Source organism: Aquarana catesbeiana, linkage group LG02 (genome assembly GCF_042186555.1).
Source record: "Aquarana catesbeiana isolate 2022-GZ linkage group LG02, ASM4218655v1, whole genome shotgun sequence".
In the NCBI taxonomy this organism is placed as follows: domain Eukaryota; kingdom Metazoa; phylum Chordata; class Amphibia; order Anura; family Ranidae; genus Aquarana; species Aquarana catesbeiana.
In genome coordinates, this window is record NC_133325.1 from 522,440,647 (window position 1) to 522,463,097 (window position 22,451).

The 22,451-nt window shown below is 47.0% G+C and overlaps 1 protein-coding gene across 2 annotated transcripts in view; it reads right to left on the minus strand.

Moving 5' to 3' along the window:
• CNTN2 (contactin 2) overlaps positions 1-22,451 on the minus strand; it is a 430,563-nt gene that overhangs the window by 47,716 nt on the left and 360,396 nt on the right. For both annotated transcript variants that reach the window (XM_073615820.1, XM_073615821.1), the window contains 2 exons: positions 21,275-21,509; positions 3,221-3,330 (listed from right to left, as the gene is read on the minus strand). In XM_073615820.1, coding sequence (XP_073471921.1) covers positions 3,221-3,330; positions 21,275-21,509 — 345 coding nt within the window. The remainder of the gene's footprint in view (positions 1-3,220; positions 3,331-21,274; positions 21,510-22,451) is intronic.

A 22,451-nucleotide genomic window follows, 5' to 3' on the forward strand; every position in this document is an offset into this window, starting at 1 on the left:
CAGTGCCATGCGTTTTGGTGGCCACAAGCGCACCCACATTTGCTAGATGCATGGGGGTGCCATTAAGAATTAATTAAGAATAGAGGGAAGTGCATTTCTGTGCGATGTAGAAAATGCACGTTTCCTGCACCACAAGTGGAGTGAACCACCCCTGAAGCAAACCAAACGAGACCACAAGTGAACTGTTCTCAGAACCAGGGCCGGATTTCCCATAAGGCCACCGAGGCCAGGCCTCGGGGCGGCAGTGGTAGAGGGGCGGCCCGGCGCCACTCCTGCAACGACTTCTCGGCCGCCCCCCACACTAACCTAGCAGCATGCAGCGCACCCGGGCACCAGAGAGGTGGGGGCGCTGAAGCGCTAGAGTGCTCCTCTCCTTCCTCCTACTCTCTGTGTCCAGACGCGGCTCCCTCCGCTCCCACCGCCGCCGCTGCTGTTTTTTTCGAGGCTTCAGCCTGTCCCCCCTCCCTCCTCCTGTCAAAGAAGGAGAGCAGCCGCCGGAGATCGGAGCGGCTGGTCTCTGTGCGGGGGGCGGGGGGGGGCGCGTGTTCTCCTGTGTCAAGCCTGTCTCCATCTGTTCCATCTGTTCACTTATGGAGGGGGAGTTGTCCTGGGGCTCTGTACTAGTGAAGGGGGGGTTTGTCTGGGGGGGGGGTTGTACTAATGAAGGGGGGGGTTGTCCTGGGGGTCTGTACTAATGGAGGGGGGGTTGTCCTGGGGGTCTGTACTAATGGAGGGGGGGTTTGTCCTGGGGGGGTCTGTACTAATGAAGGGAGGGGTGGTTTGTCCTGGGGGGGTCTGTGCTAATGGAGGGGGTGGGGGTTGACCTGGGGGGGTTTGTACTAATGGAGAGGGGGTTGTCCTGGGGGGGGTTGTACTAATGGAGGGGGTGTTGACCTGGGGGGGGTTTGTACTAATGGAGGGGGGTTGTCCTGGGGGGTATGTACTAATGAAGGGGGGGTTGTCCTGGGGGGTATGTACTAATGGAGGGGGGTTGTCCTGGGGGGTTTGTACTAATGGAGGGGCGTTTGTCCTGGGGGGTCTGTACTAATGAAGGGAGGGGGGTTGGTCCTGGGGGGGTCTGTGCTAATGGAGGGGGTGGGGGTTGACCTGGGGGGGTTTGTACTAATGGAGAGGGGGTTGTCCTGGGGGGGGTTGTACTAATGGAGGGGGGTTGACCTGGGGGGGGTTTGTACTAATGGAGGGGGGTTGTCCTGGGGGGTATTTACTAATGGAGGGGCGTTTGTCCTGGGGGGTCTGTACTAATGAAGGGAGGGGGGTTTGTCCTGGGGGGGGTCTGTACTAATGAAGGGAGGGGGGCTTGTCCTGGGGGGGTCTGTACTAATAAAGGGAGGGGGGTTTGTCCTGGGGGGGGTCTGTACTAATGAAGGGAGGGGGGTTTGTCCTGGGGGGGGTCTGTACTAATAAAGGGAGGGGGGTTTGTCCTGGGGGGGTCTGTACTAATGAAGGGAGGGGGGTTTGTCCTAGGGGGGGTCTGTACTAAGGGAGGGGGGTTTGTCCTGGGGGGATCTGTACTAATGAAGGGAGGGGGGTTTGTCCTGGGGGGGTCTGTACTAATGAAGGGAGGGGGGTTTGTCCTGGGGGGGTCTGTACTAATGAAGGGAGGGGGGTTTGTCCTGGGGGGGGTCTGTACTAATGAAGGGAGGGGGGTTTGTCCTAGGGGGGGTCTGTACTAAGGGAGGGGGGTTTGTCCTGGGGGGATCTGTACTAATGAAGGGAGGGGGGTTTGTCCTGGTGGGGGTCTGTACTAATGGATGGGGGTTTGTCCTGGGGGGTCTGTACTAATGGAGGGGGGTGGTTTGTCCTGGGGGGGTCTACACCCAGGAAAGTACACCCAGGACTCCAGAGGGAGAGAGCAGTGCTGAGGGAACACCATCAGAGAGAGAACCCCGCTGCCCTGCGCCACCAGAGGGAAAGCCACACAGCCTAGCGCCATCCCTGGCGGAGAAAGGAATGGAGTCATTGCAGGAATACAGATCTGGGTGCTACCCAACAGACTTGCCACGGGCAATTCAGAGTGAGCTGACTCCTGATCAGAGGGAACCGTTGCTGTATCGCTGGGTCAGGTGAGAGGGCCGATCGGCCATTATCTACTAATGTCCAAAGGAACTGCAGTCTCTGACCGTCTCCTGTATCATGTCTGCAATCTCTGACCATCTCCTGTACTATGATTGCAGTCTCTGACCATCTCTTGTATCATATCTGCAGTCTTTGACCGTATTATGTCTGGGGGCTCTTTCTGGTGGTGTGTGTGTGGGGGGGGGTTGGGGGGGGGGGGGCGGCATTGAAGGGCCCGGCCTTGGGGCGGCAAAGGGAGTAAATCCGGGCCTGCTCAGAACCACCTCTTTCAAGGGGCTCCAGATGTGGTACGCTTAACTGATCCCAGGCCTGGTTCTGAGCACTCACACTACACAAATGAACCAGCCCAAAGGGGTAAACAGTGCCCAGGACCAGTGTGCCAGTGTGAGTACACCCTAAGATTAATGCCATCCTCATTAATAAAAATGTTACCCTCAACATGATTTGGAATTTATTTAGGATTATATTTATTATTAACTTAATTTGTTTTTGTTTACCATTTATTGCCTAAATGCAAACTTTATGCCTTAGCAGAGAATACATGAATTATGTGAGAATATAGCATTTTGTTAGACAGAAATTGTATTTGGCTTCTTCAAACAGCTTTGAATTTAAGGAGGCAGCAACAGCATGAGAATTATTTAGCTACAAATTGGGCATGCTTAAAAATCTTTGTAACCAGGGCTTCAGACTACTTGCATCCAAGCTTATTTAATTGCGCTACACCAGTGGTCTCCAAACTGCAGCCGGGGGTCCAGGTGCGGCCCTTTGCTTGCTCTTATCCTGCCCTTGAGGCACTAGTATGAGACAGTATTTCTCCCACTGACATCAACAATGGATGCCCTTACCACTTACACTGAAAATGAAGCACTATTTCTCCCCTTGTATCAAAGACGGGGCATTGTTTACTCCCACTGGACACTACCAGGACAATTTCCACTCCCACTGGCCACAGTCTGGCCCCCCTAATGTCACTAAGGACAGTAAACTGGCCCTTCATTTAGAAAGTTTGGAGACTTGCTCTACGTCAGATAGCGGATTTTATTGGTTCACATGCTCGGCTGCATTGTTGTCGATAAAAAAAACAAAAAGTAATTCACTTCTCATTACTGTCTCCTCTTACCTCATAGCCCAGTAAAACACCATTAGTAGGTGACACAGTGTTCCATTCCATCTCAATATCCGATGATGATATTGCTGTAGCTTTGACTTTGGAAGGGGAGATGTTTGGCTCTAAGGAACAAAAACTAAAACAATTATTCTCACAAAAAAAACCCCACAAGCGGCCATTGTTCAACAAATATAATAAACACATTGAAAATTGTGGTGTACTTATACTGTTGGTAACTCTACCAATGAACTTCTTTTATTTGCACCTTTTTTCGTCTTTAAATATTCAATTAAAAGCATTTTTAACATCTGCTCACTAAGTGCCATAAAATGTCAGTTGATCTTGACTGAAATTCAGAGCTATACTGTGACCTGTGCACACCCCCTATGTTATCTCAAGCAGCCTAATTAACTCTTTTAATGTGTATCTTAGACTACTACATAAACAATTATTCCCTATGTTGTGGAGATGAGGAAAAAAAGATGGGTTCAATGATTTAACAAAAGACAACTGCACAGGGCTGACACCATTCAGTCTGGGAAAAAATGGAGTGTGTTGTCCGCCGACATCAAGAAATCTAAAGCTCTGCTGTGTGTTGTCAAGCCGCAACAAGAAATTAGGAGGTGAGTGCATTTCTGGCACATCAACAGGTATTGTTCTGTATTTGCAGGGTGCAGAGATGTACTGCATATTTTTTGTACATCATCTTGATATACACATTATTGTTTTAAAAATAGCAAAACGATAAGTATATAAGCTAGTGGAAAATAAAACAGAGAATTTTAAATAAATAATAATAAAAAAAAACCCCAATTATTGTCACTTTAACTATTTGCCGACCACCCACCGCAGTTGTACTGCGGCAGGTTGGCACAGCTGCACAAATTGCCGTCATTGTACGTCGGCTCTTTAAGAAGGCTGTAGCAGGCGCACACATACCACCAGAGGCACACGCGCCTGCACTGCCTCCCAGGAGTGGATGCCCGTGCCCGCGATGTCTGACAGCCACCCACAATCGCTCCTGAGAGAGACAAAACGGGGATCTGTCAATGTAAACAGACAGATCTCTGTTCTGTCAGGGAAGTAGAGAGAGATCTACTTTTCCTAGTAATCAGGAACAGCTTTCTCTATCTACTCCCTGTCAGTCCCATTCCTCCACAGATAGAAACACCTCCCTAGTACACATTTAATCCCTAATGTTAACCCCTTCCCTGACAGTGACATTTATACAGTAATCAGTGGCTATTTTTAGCTCTGATCACTGTATAATTGTCAATGGTCCCAAAAAAGTGTCAAATGTGTCTGATCTGTCCGCCGCAATGTCGCAGTCCCGCTAAAAATCGCAGATCACTGCCATTAGTAGCCGCCTTTATTGCACCCTTGCACCCCTTTGTAAAGTTGGAATGCTGACGATGACCCCTAAGCCTTTTTTTTTTTTTTGAAGGCCTTCTCCTTTGCTTTTATTTGCATTTTTACGTTGGAGTTAAGCCACCCAGGACTTTTGTTAGCTCTTTTAAATGTATTCCCCATTGGGATGCAGTGGCCAATACCTTTATTTAATATGCTCTTAAAGCACTCCCATTTTTTCCCTGTGTTTTTGTACCCAGGGTTTTATCCCATTTAATATCTTCTAGCAAGGAGCGTAGTTTAGGGAAGTTGGCTCCTTTGAAATTCAGTGTCTTTGTACTACCCTTGTGTTTCCTATTCCTGTGATTTATGCTGAATGCCGTCATTATACTGCGGCAGGTCAGCTTGTTCCCGAAAATCACTGTAGGTGTACGTCGGCTCTTTCTATAGCAGGCACACCCACTGCACGGCAGGGGGAGACGATGCGCGTGGCCAGTGGCCGCAATGTCCACCAGCCACCTGCGATCGCTCCACAGAGAGCCAGAACGGGGATCTGTTAAAGTAAACAAACAGATCCCCATTCCAGCATGGGAGTAGAGAGGGATTGTTTGTTCCTAGTGATCAGGAACAGCCATCTCTCTCCTCCTCCAGTCAGTACACTCCCCCTACAGTTAGAAACACCTCCCAGGTAACACATTTAACCCCTTGATCACTAGTGTTAACCCATTCCCTGCCGGTGTAATTGATACAGTAATCAGTGCATTTTTATAGCACTGATCACTGTATAAATGTCAGTGGTCCCAAAAAAGTGTTAAAAGTGTCCAATCTATCTGCCACAATGTCACAGTCCCGCTAAAAATCGCCGATCACTGCCATTACTAGTAAAAAAAAAAAAAAATAATAAAAATGCCATAAATCTATCCCCTATTTTGTAGATGCTATAACTTTTGCGCCAACCAATCAATATATGCTTATTGCTATTTTTTTTTCTTTTTTACCAAAAATATGTAGAAGAATACATATTGGCCTAAACTGATAAAGAAATTGGTTATTTAAAAAAAAATGGGGGGGGGGATTTATTATAGCAAAAAGTAAAAAACATTGCTTTTTTTTTTGTTTAAAGCGCAAAAAATAAAAACTGCAGAAGTGATCAAATACCACCAAAAGAAAGCTATATTTGTGGGAAAAAAAGGACCTACATTTTGTTTGGGTACAACGTCGCACGACCGTGCAATTGTCAGTTAAAGCGACGTAGTGCTGTATCGCAAAAAATGGCCTGGTCATTAAGGGGGCAAATCCTTCCGGTCCTTAAGTGGTTAAAGAAAGTTCCTTCTCCAGCTTCCATCTTTTATTAGACCAGTATAAAGATAATTTGCTGTTTTTTTCACTTTGTTAAAAATATGGTGAAAATGAATTGCCTAGACCAGGGGTCTCCAAAGTAAGGCCTGCGGGCCACATCGGGTACGCTAGAATGTTTTTTCCAGCCCACAGCTAGAGTCGCTAGACTCACTGCATGGACGGTCTCTGTACAGGTTGTGGGGCTTGGTCTGCATACTGACAGGCAATGAGGGGTGTGCAGCGCAAGTCCCGCAACTCTAGAAACCTAACACAAGTTGAGGGCTGTGATGGATGACACAAATATACAGGGGGGCTCTGATGGGGACACAGATGTTTAGGGGGCTCTGATGTGAACACAAGTGTACAGGGAGGGGCACTGGTGGGGACACAAATGAGGGATGGGGACTCTGATGGGGGACACAAGTGTGGGGGGGCTCTGATGGGGACCCAAATGTTCAGGGGGGTTCTGATAGGGACACAAGTTTGAGGGGGGCCTCTGGTGTGGGACACAAGTATGGGAGCTCTGATAGGGGCACAAGTGTGCAGGGGGGGCTCTGGTGGGGACACAAGTGTGCGGGGGGGCTCTGATGTGGGACACAAGTGTGGGAGCTCTGATGGGGACGCAAGTGTGAGGGGGTAATCTGACGGGGGATGCAAGTGTGGGGGCTCTGATGTGGGACACAAGTGTGCAGGAGGGACTCTGATGTGGAACACAAGTGTGGGAGCTCTGATGGGGACGCAAGTGTGAGGGGGTAATCTGACGGGGGATGCAAGTGTGGGGGCTCTGATGTGGGACACAAGTGTGTAGGAGGGACTTTGATGTGGAACACAAGTGTGGGAGCTCTGATGGGGACGGAAGTGTGCAGGGGGGCTCTGATGTTGGATACAAGTATGGGAGCTCTGATGGGGACACAAGTGTGCAGGGGGGCTCTGATGGGGACACAAGTGTGGGTGGGGGACTCTGATGGTGGACGCAAGTGTTGGGGTTCTGATGGGGACACAAGTGTGCGGGGGGGCTCTGATGTGGGACACAAGTGTGCAGGAGGGACACAAGTGTGGGAGCTCTGATAGGGACACAAATGTGCAGGGGGGGCTCTGATGGGTATACAAATGGGCAGGGAGGCTCTGGGGGGGGGGCAAAGATGTATGGGGAGAATCTGATGGGCACAGAAGTGTGCAGGGAGTTTCTGATGGGGACACAGATGTATGGGGAGATCCTGATGGGGGCAAAAATGGTAAGGGAGAATCTGATAGGGATGCAAATGTGCGGGGCGACTCTGACAGGAACGGCATTTAGGTGCAGGCGGAGGATACAAGTGCACCACCCAGCCTTTCAAATTCTATTCTATTCCATGGCTGAGAATTAATTTATAAATAACTTCTTTTTTTTTTGTTCGGTCCACGAACATCTGTAAAATATATTATGTGGCCCTCGAAGTAAAAGGTTTGGAGACCCCTAGCCCAGACAAAAGAGATACTGGGGTGAATTCACGTTTACCGCATGCGATAACATAGTCACGTGACTAATTTGCATAAATTATCGCATGCGGTAAATAAAGTCCAATTCACCACCAAAAATGCAAAAAAAGAACGATTATGCGGTATTTACCGAAAAATGAAAAATTTGTCAATAAATATCGTCTAAAAACAATGCGGTAAGCTCTTACATCCAATTCACAAATGGAACAGAGAGTAAAAAAACATACGCTATTTATCACCAGGGTTTTGCTGGCGGTATCACGAACGGGCCGGGAAGCCAGCTGCCATGTCCTTAACAGATGACTCATCAGCTGTCAGCGGGAAACCGCTGTAAAAAAAATGCCGTCAATTAAAAATTATGAAAAAAACCCAGCATGGGGTCCCCCCCCCCAATGCCCCCATATCCTGCCCCTCCCTCTATGTGAATAAGTATTCCTTTATTAAAAAATGTAAAGTCAATCACGCCGCCCGCTGACCCGAAAAATCAAAAAAATAATTAACGCTCTCGCCTCCTGGGAGGCCCCCCGCCGTATGCCTCCTCTGTGCTCTGACATTTCTTATATAGGGTATGTGATGGGGACAAGGGCCTCTTCCCTAAAACCCTGGGCTGTGGTTGTTGGGGTCTGCGGGGGGAGGCTTATCGGAATATGGAAGCCCCCTTTAACAAGGGGGCCCCTAGATCCTGCCCCCCCCCCCATTTGAATGCGTATCGGGTATATAGCACCCATAACGATTCACTAAAAAGTGTCAAAAGGTAATACACAAGAGACAGGTTTTTGACAATTCCTTTTAAAATTTATATCCGCCAATCAAATAAAAAAAAAACGCTCTCGCCTCCTGGGAGGCCTCCCGCTGTATGCCTGCTCTCCACTTTGACTTTTTTTATATGGGTAAGGGGCAGGGCCACCTGGCTATGTCACCCAGTGGCACCACCCCCTTCTGACATCACGGACTGGTGCATGCTGGATCTGTTTAACATTTTTCTATTGCCGGTATTGTTTCCTTTACTGTCATCTGTCAGTAGGGAAGCCAGCTGACAGATTATGAGTCATGGTTGTTAAGGACGCGGGGGCGGCTGGCTTACTGGCCTTGCTGCTTACCAGCTATTTCTTCACACAGAATTCGAATCGGTCGATCCAAATTCTAATTCTTCTGAAAAGCTGGAGTTCATTAAAAATAGTTTCATGTACAGTATTTGTTCTCTAACGCATTTCAACAAAATTCGTTACTATTCATTACTATTTCATTTGGAGATTCGGATACATCCGAAACTCTAAATAACCCAAAATTTGTCTGAATTTGTATTCGGACCAAGACGAATTGCACATGTCTAAAGCTTTCTATGATATGGATACCTTTATAAAAAACCCCAGTCCAGTCACCAATTATATTCTAGTACCCACTATTAATAATCTCCAGCTATTCACCAAGATTCTTGCTAATAGGTTGTCTAAGTTTATATCACAGTAAAATAAACATAAAGATTACAACAGCAAGCCTCCTTATCTTAGTTTCACAATCTTACCTGTAAGGCAGACATTTGGAGTGTTATTGTCCCTAAACTTCCATAAAGCTTTTTGTTTACATGGGAATACATGGTTTTAGTTGAGTCTATTCACATATTGCTCACACTATACCAGTTATTGTGAACAAGTAAATAGACAGAGTGACCAATTTGTCAACAGACCTTGTGGTGAAAGCTAAAAGTACAAACGATTCTTTGCATTAGTTGGTTGATCTGGCTCCTGGTGGTGTTAGTTGAAGAGGTGACTCTCAATCCAGGAGTGCACTCATGGGAAGTGAAAAAGTATGTGCACCCTATGTTATCTGCAGCTTAGCTGTGAAAAAATCCCTTGAGGGCAAGGGTTTTGTAGCTTTTGTTTTACCAAATAGAACTGTGCACAAAGCTTGTGAATTTAAGTAAAGAAGTCTGTATACAATTAAACATTTTTAATATAAGAACAAACAATAGTGAACATAACAATCAGCATGCATCATTACAGAAACCTGAGCATTTCCAATGCGTAGTAGGCTATTCGCTTTAGTTTAAAGGGGTTGTAAACCCTCGTTTTTTTTGTTTTTTTTTTAACAAACATGTCATACTTACCTCCACTGTGCAGTTCGTTTTGCACAGAGTGGCCCAGATCCTCCTCTTCTGGGGTCCCTCAGCAGCGCTGGTGGCTCCACCCCGCATCGAGTGTCCACATTGGAGAAGTGCTTTCCTTGGTGGACACCCGTGCGGGCACGCTCCCGAGTCCCGCATCTGTGTCCATTCACACAGAATGCAGGACTCTGCCCCGTGTCATTGGATTTGATTGACCGCAGCAGGAGCCAATGGCTGCGCTGCTATCAATCTATCCAATCAGGACACGAGACACCAGCTAGAGAAAGATCTGGGTCAGGTAAGTAAAACGGAGGCTCGGGGGGGCTGCAGCACCACAGAAGGTTTTTCACTTTAATGCATACAATGCATTAAGGTGAAAAACCATGAGGGTTTACAACCCCTTTAATGGAGGATATGGTCCCTACACTATATTACCAAAAGTATTGGGACATCTGCTTTTATACGCACATGAACTGTAATGGCATACCTGTCTTAGTCCGTAGGGTTCAATATTGAGTCTGCTCAACATTTACAGCTATAACAGCTTCAACTTTTCTGGGAAGGCTGTCCACAAGGTTTAGGAGTATGTCTACGGGAACAGGGTTGGTGCAAGGATTTTTGACACCCTAGGCGAAACCTCATTTTGCTGCCCCCTTGGTGCCACCCCATTGGCTCTGCCCCCTTTGCCCTGCCCTTGTAACATGGGACCTACCTGACACATACACTGACCCACCTACCTAACCCATACACTGACTCACCTCCCTACCTGACACATACACTGACCTACCTACCTACCTGACACATACACTGACCCACCTACCTGACACATACACTGACCCACCTAACACATACACTGCCTCCCCTACCTACCTGACACATACACTGACTCACCCACCTACCTGACACATACACTGACCCACCTACCTGACACAAACACTGACCTACCTACCTGGAACATACACTGCCTCACCTACCTACCTGACACATACACTGCCTCACCTACCTACCTGATACATAGACTGACTCACCTACCTACCTGACACATACACTGACTCACCCACCTACCTGACACATACACTGACCCACCTACCTGACACAAACACTGACCTACCTACCTGGAACATACACTGCCTCACCTACCTACCTGACACATACACTGCCTCACCTACCTACCTGATACATAGACTGACTCACCTACCTACCTGACACATACACTGACCCACCTACCTGACACATACACTGCCTCACCTACCTACCTGACACATACACTGACCCACCTACCTACCTGACAGATACACTGCCTCACCTACCTACCTGACACATACACTGACCCACCTACCTGGAACATACACTGACCCACCTACCTACTTGACACATACACTGACCTACCTGACACATACACTGACCCACCTACCTACCTGACACATACACTGACCCACCTACCTACCTGACACCTACACTAAGGCACCTGACTCCTATTTCCTGCATTACTCACCCCCATCCCCCACACACACTTCTCGATGTAGATGGGGAGGATCCATCCTCCTCCTTACCGCCATCCAGCCGCTCCATGGTGTCCCCGCTGGTCGGGAGGTCAGCTAACAGATGCTGCACCTCTTGATGCTCCTATCTCCACTGAGCCCTGCCCCTCCGCTGCACTCACACAGACACACAGCACCACAGCAGGGGGGACACGCTGGAGCAAAGAAGTCCCGGAGCAGCGCTATGTGAGGAGATATGACAGCAGGCGCTCAGCGGGACATTGGCGGCATGCAGCGGATGTTTTCCTGGGACAGCCGGCGCTGAACAGGGGCGAGCTCACACACGCCTGGAGCTTTACTGAGACAGAGGCCGTGGCTGCGCCCTAGGCAGCTACCTACTTCGCCTAGTGGTAGCGCTGGCCCTGTATGGGAATGTTTGACCATTCTTCCTCCATTTGTGAGGTCAGGCACTGATGTTGGTCAAGAAGGCCTGGCTCGCAGTCTCCTCACTAATTCATCCCAAAGGTGTATTATTGGGTTGAGGTTAGGACTCTGTGTAGGCCAGTCAAGTTCCTCCACTCCAAATTTGCTCATCCATGTCTTTATGAACCTTGCTTTGTGCACTGGTGCACAGTCATGTTGGAACAGAAAGGGGCCATCCCCAAACTGTTCCCACAAAGTTGGGGGCATGAAATTGTCCGAAATGTCTTGGTATGCTGATGCCTAAGGAGTTCCCTTCACTGGAACTAAGGGGCCAAGTCCAACCCCTGAAAAGTTGGACCAGTGCACAAAGCAAGGTTCATAAAGATATAGATGAGCGAGTTTGGGGTGGAGGAACTTGACTGGCCTGCACAGTGTCCTGACCTCAACCCCATAGAACAACTTTGGGATGAATTAGAGTGGAGACTGTGAGCCAGGCCTTCTTGTCTAACATCGGTGCTTGACCTCACAAATGCGCTTCAGGAAGCATGGTCAAACATTCCCATAGACGCACTCATAAACCTTGTGGACAGCCTTCCCAGAAGAGTTGAAGGGTGGGCCAACCCAATATTGAACCCTACGAACTAAGACTGGGATGCCGTTAAAGTTCGTGTAAAGGCCGGCATCCCAATAACTTTGGTAATTTAGTGTATATTTCTAAAGGCGCTATTGACATTAAATTTGTCAGTCGCAATCCATACATACAAAGAAACCAAAACAAATAAATTCAGAAATTAAGTTATGTGTAGTAAAATGGATTGACACAGGGGAAAAGTATTGAACACATGAAGAAAGGGAAGTGCAAAAAGGCATGGAAAGCCAAGACACCAGCTGAAATCTTTCAGTAATTAGAAAGCAATCCTTGTCAGTGCAAATTAACCACTTGCCGCCCGCCATATAGCAGAATGACAGCGGCAAAGTGGTTTCAATATCCTGACTGGGCGTCATATGATGTCCTCAGGACATTAAGCCGCTGCACGCCCCCAGGGGCGCGCATCGCGGCGATCGTTGTTGAGGTGTGTCAGTCTGACACACCGCAACTCCGATCTAGGTAAAGAGTCTTCGTCGGAGACTCTTTACCACGTGATCAGCCGTGTCCAATCATAATCAGTGCCTGTCGGTGCCGCCTTATCAGTGCCCATCAGTGAAAGAGAAAACGTACTTATTTACAAAATTTTATAAGAGAGACAAAAGCAAAACTTTTATTTTTTTTCAAAACTTTTTGTCTTTTTTTTATTTGTTTAGCAAAAAAAAACAAAACTGCAGAGGTCATCAAATACCATCAAAAGAAAGCTCTATTTGTGGGAACAAAATGATAAAAACTCAGTTTGGGTACAGTGTTGTATGACCGCGCAATTGTCATTCAAAGTGCGACAGCGCTGAAAGCTGAAAATTGGTCTGGGCAGGAAGGTGTATAAGTGCCCTGTATTGAAGTGGTTAATATCAGCTAGTTCAGTCTCAACTGATGGCCTATAAAAAGGTTTCTCATTACCAAGGTGTCACACAAGAAACATCTCATGATGGGTAAAAGCAAAGAGCTCTCTCAAGACCTTCGCAACCTTGTTGTTGCAAAACATACTTATGGCATTGCTTACAGAAGGATTTCTAAACTTCTGAATGTTCCAGTAAGCACAGTTGGGGCCAGGGCCGGTCCCAGGCGGGTGCACGGGGTGCAATGCACCCAGGCACCAGAGAGGTGGGGGCGCTGAAGCGCCAGAGTGCTCCCCTCCCTCCTCCGTGTCCAGAAATAGCTCTGTCCGCAGCAGCTCACCGCCGCGGAGCGGCCGCGCCAGCGCCGCTGTGCTTTACATTGCTAGAGCCTGTCCCCCCTCCCTCCTCCTCCTGTCAGAGGAGAGCAGCCGCCGGAGATCGGAGCGGCTGGTCTCTGTGTTGAGAGAGAGACCAGCCGCGCAGTGACTTCGCTGGGGGGAGGGGGGGCGGCCCGTGCCTGCAGCCTGACACAGGTTCTCTCTCTCCTCCGCTGTCTCTCACTCCCGCTCGATCTGCGGCGGTGCGGCTGCACACTGTCCTCTCTAGCTGCTGCCCGGGTGTTAATGTGTCTGTCTGTACTGATAGAGGGAGGTTTGTCCCTGGGGCGGTCTGTACTAATGGGGGGTTGTCCTGGGGGGGCGGTCTGTACTAATGGGGGGTTGTCCTGGGGGGGCGGTCTGTACTAATGGGGGGTTGTCCTGGGGGGGCTGTACTAATGGGGGGGGTTGTCCTGGGGGGGCTGTACTAATGGGGGGGTTGTCCTGGGGGGGCTGTACTAATGGGGGGGTTGTCCTGGGGGGTCTGTACTAATGGGGGGGTTGTCCTGGGGGGTCTGTACTAATGGGGGGGTTGTCCTGGGGGGTCTGTACTAATGGGGGGTTGTCCTGGGGGGTCTGTACTAATGGGGGGGTTGTCCTGGGGGGTCTGTACTAATGGGGGGGGGTTGTCTTGGGGGGGTCTGTACTAATGGAGGGGGGATTTGTCCTGGGGGGTCTGTACTAATGGAGGGATTTGTCCTGGGGGTCTGTACTAATGGAGGGGGGTTGTTCTAGGGGGTCTGTACTAATGGAGGGGGGGTGTTTGTCCTGGGGGGGGTCTGTACTAATGGAGGGGGGTTTGTCCTGGGGGGGTCTGTACTAATGGAGGGGGGTTTGTCCTGGTGGGGGGTCTGTACTAATGGAGGGGGGGTGTTTGTCCGGGGGGTCTGTACTAATGGAGGGGGGGTTTGTCCTGGGGGGGGTCTGTACTAATGAAGGGGGGATTTGTCCTGTGGGGGTCTGTACTAGTGGAGGGGGGTTCTCCTAGGGGGTCTGTACTAATGGAGGGGGTTTGTCCTGGGGGTCTGTACTAATGGAGGGGGTTTGTCCTGGGGGTCTGTACTAATGGAGGGGGTTTGTCCTGGGGGATCTGTACTAATGAAGGGGGGCTTTGTCCTGGGGGGGATCTGTACTAATGGAGGGGGGGTTGTCCTGGTGGGGGTCTACTAATGGAGGGGGGGGTGGTTTGTCCTGGGGGGGTCTATACTGATGAAGGGGGGTCTGTACTGAGAGAGGGGTCTATACTTAGTGGAGGGAGGTCTGTACTGAGGGGCGACTAAAGTTGGTGGAAGGAGGGTGACACCATGTTATACCGCACCTGGTGACACCAACCCTAGTGACGTCACTGCAGCTGCAGGCTCTTCTTTTGCCCCTTCCCCTCCCTCTCCCTCTCCTCCGCACGTGCACTGCTATACTAGTGAGCGGCGCTGACCAGCACAGCCTCCCACTATGTTTCTTCCCCCGCCTTCATATCAGCCAGGGAAAAATAGAATAGAAAAAGGAGAAGAGGATTGTGGGACATGTAGTCCCGAGGACTGGCAGCCCCACTGTAACACGGAAACTGCAGTCCACGCAGCATGCTCAGCTAAATGGGAGAGAGAGAGAGATACAGGAGCCTGGGAAAGCTTTCAGGGAAGTGCACCCAGGACTCCAGAGGGAGAGGGCAGTGCTCAGGGAACACCATCAGAGAGGAAACCCCGCTGCCCTGCGCCACCAGAGGGAAAGACACACAGCCTGGTGCCATCCCTGGCGGAGAAAGGAATGGAGTCATTGCCAGAATACAGATCTGGGTGCTACCCAGCGGAGTCACCACGGGCAATTCAGAGTGAGCTGACTCCTGATCAGAGGAACCATCGCTGGGTCAGGTGAGAGGGCCAATCGGCCATTATCTACTAATGTCCATAGGAACTGCAGTCTCTGACCATCTCCTGTATTATATCTGCAGTCTCTGACCTTCTCTTGTATCATGTCTGCAGTCTCTGACCATCTCCTGTATCATGTCTGCAGTCTCTGACCATCTCCTGTACTATGTCTGCAGTCTCTGATCATCTCCTGTACCATGTCTGCATTCTCTGATCATCTCCTTTATTATGTCTGCAGTCTCTGATCATCTCCTGTATTATGTCTGCAGTCTCTGATCCTCTCCTGTACTATGTCTGCAGTCTCTGATCATCTCCTGTACCATGTCTGCAGTCTCTGATCATCTCCTGTACCATGTCTGCAGTCTCTGATCATCTCCTGTACTATGTCTGCAGTCTCTGATCATCTCCTGTATTATGTCTGCAGTCTCTGATCATCTCCTGTACCATGTCTGCAGTCTCTGATCATCTCCTGTACCATGTCTGCAGTCTCTGACCATCTCCTGTACCATGTCTGCAGTCTCTGACCATCTCCTGTACTATGTCTGCAGTCTCTGATCATCTCCTGTACTATGTCTGCAGTCTCTGATCATCTCCTGTACTATGTCTGCAGTCTCTGTCCAGCTCTTGTACCATGTCTGCAGTCTCTGTCCAGCTCTTGTATCATGTCTGCAGTCTTTGACCGTATCCTGTATTATGTCTGGGGACTCTTTCTAACAGAAGCCCTCTCTGTGTGCATCAGAGAGGTTCCCCTCCAGGTCTCATTAGTGTTCTCTCTTCCTGTATTTTCTTTATTGTTAAGAGATCATGGGAGGATTTCAGGGTAACAAAGACTTCTTAGGGGAGCAGCTCTGTATTTGAGTCGTTGCCATAGAATCATTTGTAAAGGGGTGGAGTTGGTAAGATGACTACGCCCATGTGGGGGCGCCAGAAATATTTCTGCACCAGGGCGTCGGTGACCCTAGGATCGGCCCTGGTTGGGGCCATAACCTGGAAGTGGAAAGATCATAATTTCACCATATGCCGGCCACGGTCAGGTGCTTCTCGCAGGATTTCTGACAGGGGAGTGAAAAGAATTATCAGAAGAGTTGTCCAAGAGCCAAGGACCACTTGTGGAGAGCTTCAGAAAGACTTGAAATTAGCTGGTACAACTGTTTCAAAGAAAACAATAAGTAACGCACTCAACCGCCATGGCTTGTAAGCATGCTCACCACGCAAGACTCCATTGCTGAAGAAAAAGCATGTGGAAGCTTATTTAAAGTTTGCTGCACAACATTTAGACAAGCCTGTGAAATACTGGGAGAATATAGTCAGATGAGACCAAATTGAACTCTTTGGATGCCATACTACACACCATGTTTGAAGGTCAAATGGCACTGCACATCACCCCAAAAACTCCATACCAACAGTGAAAGTTTGGTGAAGGTGGGAACATCATGGTGTGGGGCTGTATTTCAGCATACAGTACTAGCAAACTTCATGTCATTCAGTCTAGATTCACACCTATGCGGCTGCATTTGCTGCATTTTTCAGGCACGGTTTTCAGTGCATTTTTCGTTTTAAACCAGCATTTTTCATGCGTTTTTGCATGCAGTTTATATGCTTTTTCCATTTTTTTTTCTTTAAACGCACTGTAAAACATACTGTATAAAGCTGATTGCTAAGGAGGGGGTGTTCCTAACAACCGACGAGTCATCAGCTGTCAGTGGGGTTCCTGCTGAAAGCTGAATTAAAAAAAAATTGCCGGCAAAAAAAATTCTCAAAAAAAAATTGTGTGGGGTTCCCCCCCCCCAGGTCCATACCAGGGCCTTCGGGTCTGGTATGGATTCGGAGGGGACCCCCCACGTCAAAATTTTAAAACTGCATGGGACCCCCCAAAATCCATACAAGACCCTTATCTGAGCATGCCGCCCAGCAGGTCAGGAAAGGGAGGGGACATTTTGGGGGGACCCCACGCCGTTTAAAAAAAAATTTGGCGTGGATATCCCCTCCGAATCCATACCAGACCCAAAGGTCCTGGTATGGACCTGGGGGAAACCCGTTCTTTTTTTTCGCAAGTTTTTTTGCCGGCAAATTTTGATTTTATTTTTCAATTCAGCTTTCAGTAGGAATCCCACTGACAGCTGATGACTCATCGGTTGCTAAGGATGTGGCGGCAGGCTTCCCGGCCCCCTGCTTAGCAACCAGCTGTATACAGTGGTAAAATAAGAACCGCAAAACACATCAATCACAAACGCACCACTTGCGTTTCTAGTGCAGCTCCATTGAAATCTATTAGCCGCAAATTGCGGGAAAAAAGTCCCCGATCATTTCCACCGGCCACAAAACGCAGAGATGTGAACTAGTACCATAGGAAACCATGTTAAATGGACTGTACGTGGGGTAAAGGAAGGATGGATGGAAAAATGTACGAAGACATTCTTGATAAAAATCTGCTGTCATCTACCAGGATGATGTAGGTGAAACGAGGGTGGACATTTCAGCAAGACAATGATCCAAACACAAAGCCAAAGAAAATCTCAATTGGTTTCAAAGAAAGAAAATAAAGCTGCCAGAATGGCTCATCCAATCACCTGACTTGAATTCAATAGAAAATCTATGGAAAGAACTAAAGTTCAAAGTTTATAGAAGAGGCCCACGGAACCTTCAAGATTTGAAGACTGTGTGGAAGAATGAGCCACAATCACACCTGAGCAATGCATGCGACTAGTTTCTACATACAGGAGGTGCATTGAAGCTGTCATTACCAACAAAGGATTTTGTACAAAGTATTAAATTTCAGATAGCATGTTCAATACTTTTTCCCTGTGTTATTCTATTTTATAACACATAACTTAAAGTGATTGTAAAGCCAGAAGGTTTTTTTTATTTTAATGCATTCTATGCATTACGATAAAAAGCCTTCTGTGTGTAACAGCCCCCCTCAGCCCTCCTAATACTTCCTAATACTACCATCTCTATCCAACGATGTTGCAGGAGAGACTCTGCTGCCCGGTATTCTCCTCCTCATTGGCTGAGACAGAAGCTGAGCGCCATTGCCTTTGTTTCTGCTGCTGTCAATCAAAGTCAGTGAGCCCGTGAAGAGAGAGGGGGCATGGTCTGTGCTCCATGTCTGAATGCAGCTCTGCTCGGGTGCCCCCCATAGCAAGCTAGCATTGGAGAAAGAGTTGAACAGGCAAAAATAAATTATGGTAAAAATCCCACTCTGTCCTGGAGAAAGTGCAGACTTGCAAATTGGCAATGTGGAATCTGTTAGCCAAAGGTTTTTTTACCAATATGCACATTTTTTTACATTACAGGTTAAAAAAATGGCAGAGTTTTAACTTTCTTATCCTGACTGGACACCTGCACATCTTCAATTTCCAACAATGAGAATTCTAGGGGCACAACCATAACTGACCCCCTAAAAATGAATGATGCATCCTAAAACTCCCCTTTGTAATAAACCATTACAGGTATTCTGACCCTAATTGCTGTTATTGTGACTATTCCTCTTTGAGACCTCTATGCTGACCTGCATATAGCAGAAGCAATCACTACAACAAACTTTATCAGATAGCTGAACTCACCAAACACTTGAAATACACCAAAGTCTTTACTGCATGCAGAATGCTGTGATCCTAGCGTCAGTCTTATGATCACCAACAAGCAGTTTTTCAGATGTCTCATTACCTCGGGGAAACTGACAGAACCATTCTGCACTCCATGTGACAGGCAGTGGAGAGGATAGCAGAGCGGTGCCACGTGTTTGGACTGCTATGCCTACCGAGTCTACGCTGTGAAACAGGGGTGGCTCTGATACAGACACCGTTAGCAGGCACTAATGTTGGGCAAACTGATGGCAGGGCACTGATTGTGAGGCACAAACGGCGGGGCATTGATGGCAGGGCACTGATGAGGGACACACTGAAGCAGGGGCACTGATGAAGGAAGCACTGAAGGTGGGGCACTGATTGTGATGCACTGATAGGAGGACAATGATGGCGAGACACTGATTGTGAGGCACTGATGGCAAGGTCCTGCAATGGGGCACTGATTGTGAGGCACTGATAAGGAGAGGAAATCTGAAGGTGTCACTGAACTACAGCAGACAGGGATGTGTGGTGGGGAAGAGCTGTGTAAGGGCTCATTTGCTTTGGCTTCAACACACTAACGGCTAGTTTACACTTACTTCAAAACAAGGCTTCGGACACACTTTGTTAAAGCTCTCTGAACGCTAGTCAAAACCTGTCACTAAATAAAATGGTTAGCTTACAGTCCTGTTTACACAGGCTTTTGCTTTGCTTTGGCTTCGCTTCAAAAATTATACCCCATGTAGTTTAGTGGTGCTTCAAAGCGTCTTCAAAGCCTCCATAGAACTCTATGGCAAAGCTCACTTAAAGCCCCACAAAGCCTCACCAAAGCCTCATCGTAGCCCCACAAAGCCTCACCAAAGCCTCTTTGAATCCCCACCAAAGCCACACCGAAGCACCACTAAAGCCTCATCGAAGCACCAAGCAAACGCCTGTGTAAACAGGACTATAAGCTAACCATTTTATTTAGTGACAGGTGCTTTGACTGTCATTTTAGAGAGCAGCAAGTGTAAACTAGACCTAAATCTCACAACTGGATAGACAACAATACAACCAATGTATTCCTTGTGTGCATTAAGATATAGCCAGTGTAGAGCTTAGACACCAAGATCAACAATAAAGGTGTTCTGGGATATATGCAGCTATCCCTTAGAACTGTCCATCAAGGGCTTCCAAAAAATCTGTACCAAAAATACAAAAGAGAGGGAAGCGTAACCTAGTGCAAGCTACATTTTTGCTTTTTCCACAATATACTTTAATACTTCTAGGCATCGCAACAGTATATGATGTGTTTTCCCTTTGCGCATATTTAATTTCATTCCTTGGGCTATTTGATATATGATGTGTCTGCAATTGGGTATATTTACCATGTGTAATGTTTAGGCACATTTTTTAACCCTGTGCAGTGATATGCTAGCTACATATGTAATGACTTTACTGACTTAATGTGCCCCTGAACGTGGTTTGATCCCCGCTTTTTGCTCAATATCCTTATGATATACATGCTCCCTATACTACCATATAAGAGCACTCCAGCAGTCAACTTCCACAGTACTATACAATTGTCTAAAAAAAAAAAAAAAAAATTTTGTTTTATTGCTTTTTATCAGGCCGGGTCTGGCTTTTTTGTTCCTTGGCTGCGCTCCCCAGGGGTCCTGGTCTTGTACTCCCACATAGGGACACGTGTGACAATGGCCCTCATACTATGTTGAATGTTGTTGTTTTTAATCTAGTTGGCTGACGTATAAGTATGCTTTAACCTTTGAAGGACGTGAGTTTAATCACCTACAATACAGTTTTGTTAGTTCATATACAACTGACTATTTTATTGACATGCATTTGTATGTTTTTTTTCTTAAAAGAAACTCATGTTCTACTACTATAAACCTTGAAGAAAGAATTCCATTCTGAAACACATTGGTTTCTGTGTGTGATTGATGGTTTTGCTCTGTGATTCTCACAATATATGTAGAGCCTGATGTACTCTATTGTTCTTCTCTGAGGTGATCTATCTGTTACACCAGCCATCTGCACTTTTTAATATTTGTGTCAAAATAAAATTTGCTTACTAATTTTGCTGACATATCTTATCTTTACTTTTTGCTTTATATACTATTTGGGCCTATATAATCTCATTAGCGGGGGGGACCCTCTTCCTGGTTGTCTATATTTTTAGGATGACGGCCCCGTATTCCCTTTGATTGCATTTTCTCTACTTGTACATAGTGCAAGCTAAACAGCTTGATTATACGTATTTCATCTACAGTATGTATTTAGCTTATGAATTAATACTTCTTCACTGTTCCATAACCAATAACCATACCACCCACACTAAACTGTATGCAGTTTGGTGTTTTATTCAATTTTATATACAGGTAAAACTCTTCATTACCTACTGTCCTTTTTTAGAGTTGAATGGCAAGCGCTAAATTAGTAATTATTAGTATTTAGTATTTTTTCTAGCCAATATTCTAGGGATATTCTAAACTGTCGTAACACAGCACATCGATTGATATTGACTATTCACCACAAGCATATTGAGAAAAGTTAAGTTACACTGTACAGTATATAGTATATATGTGTATAAATAAATCCTACCATCCTCTGCTGAGTATACAGTGGTCTCTAAACTGTATGGTCCTTCTCCTTTCCGATTAAAAGCTTTGATCATGACGTCAAAGGGCAAATAAGCTGTAATGGTCTCATTCCGGTATACAAACTGATGGGACTGCACCCCCGATACTCTAAATGTCTGCCAAGCGTCCTCAGTCTTTCTTTTAAAAGCTATGATGTATCCAAAACCGTCTCCATTCTGATATTGTCTGCCAAGAGGCTGTAACATCAAGAAAAATAATATGACAAGTTTTTTACTATTATATTCCAGCTTTAAACATGAAAGATGCAGCATATATTTCATGAAAAACGATTCTGAGAGTTTCCAAAGTTTTTTTGTCGGCAATTTTCTTCCAAAATTTAGGGAGACCAAAATTGTATATTGTCCAGAATATCCATTGCTGAATTAAATGAAGTTTACAGAACAATATTTACCCCATTTACTGCTTTGTCCTGACCTTTTGACTTTGTTCAGATGTTAACTATTTGTTATGTCAGGGTGGAACAGCATACTTTGGAGTGCTGACCGCTTCAATATTGTTTGTCTCTGTGGTGGCACCATTGGCTGTTGCACCATTGGCTGTTGCACCCAACCTATCAATAAGCCTGCAGAATTACGTGTGCAAGAAAAAGTTACACATGTATTTTGTTAGCTGGAGCCCCACCAACATCACATAATGGCTTATATAAGCTTCAAATGTTCCTGACAAAGAGGTAGAGATGGGAAACAAGGGTAGGGGCAGATGCATTTTCAAGTGTTTTTCAGGGAGGAAAGAAAATGCTAATAGCTGGGAGAGAAGCCATCCTTACAACACCCTAGAGGAGGAGCAGCCTTCCTCTCCACAAGATTACGAATGTGATGTCTAGGGTGACCAAACTAGTACCTGGTTGCTGTCCTTAGAGGATGACCTACAAATGCTGGGCTCAGTTGATCCAACTCCAAGGCTTCACTACCAGTTTCCCTTACATAAGATGCCCGGTGCCTGCAGCCAAAGCCAATTGAAGAATCGGCTCGGGTGCCAACATCGCTGGATCCCTGGACAGGTAAGTGTCCTTATATTAAAAGTCAGCAGCCACAGTATTTGTTGCTGCTGACTTTTAATTTTTTTGGGGAGAGACTAGACCTCTTCTTTTTTTTTTTTTAACTTGAATTTTATTAAGA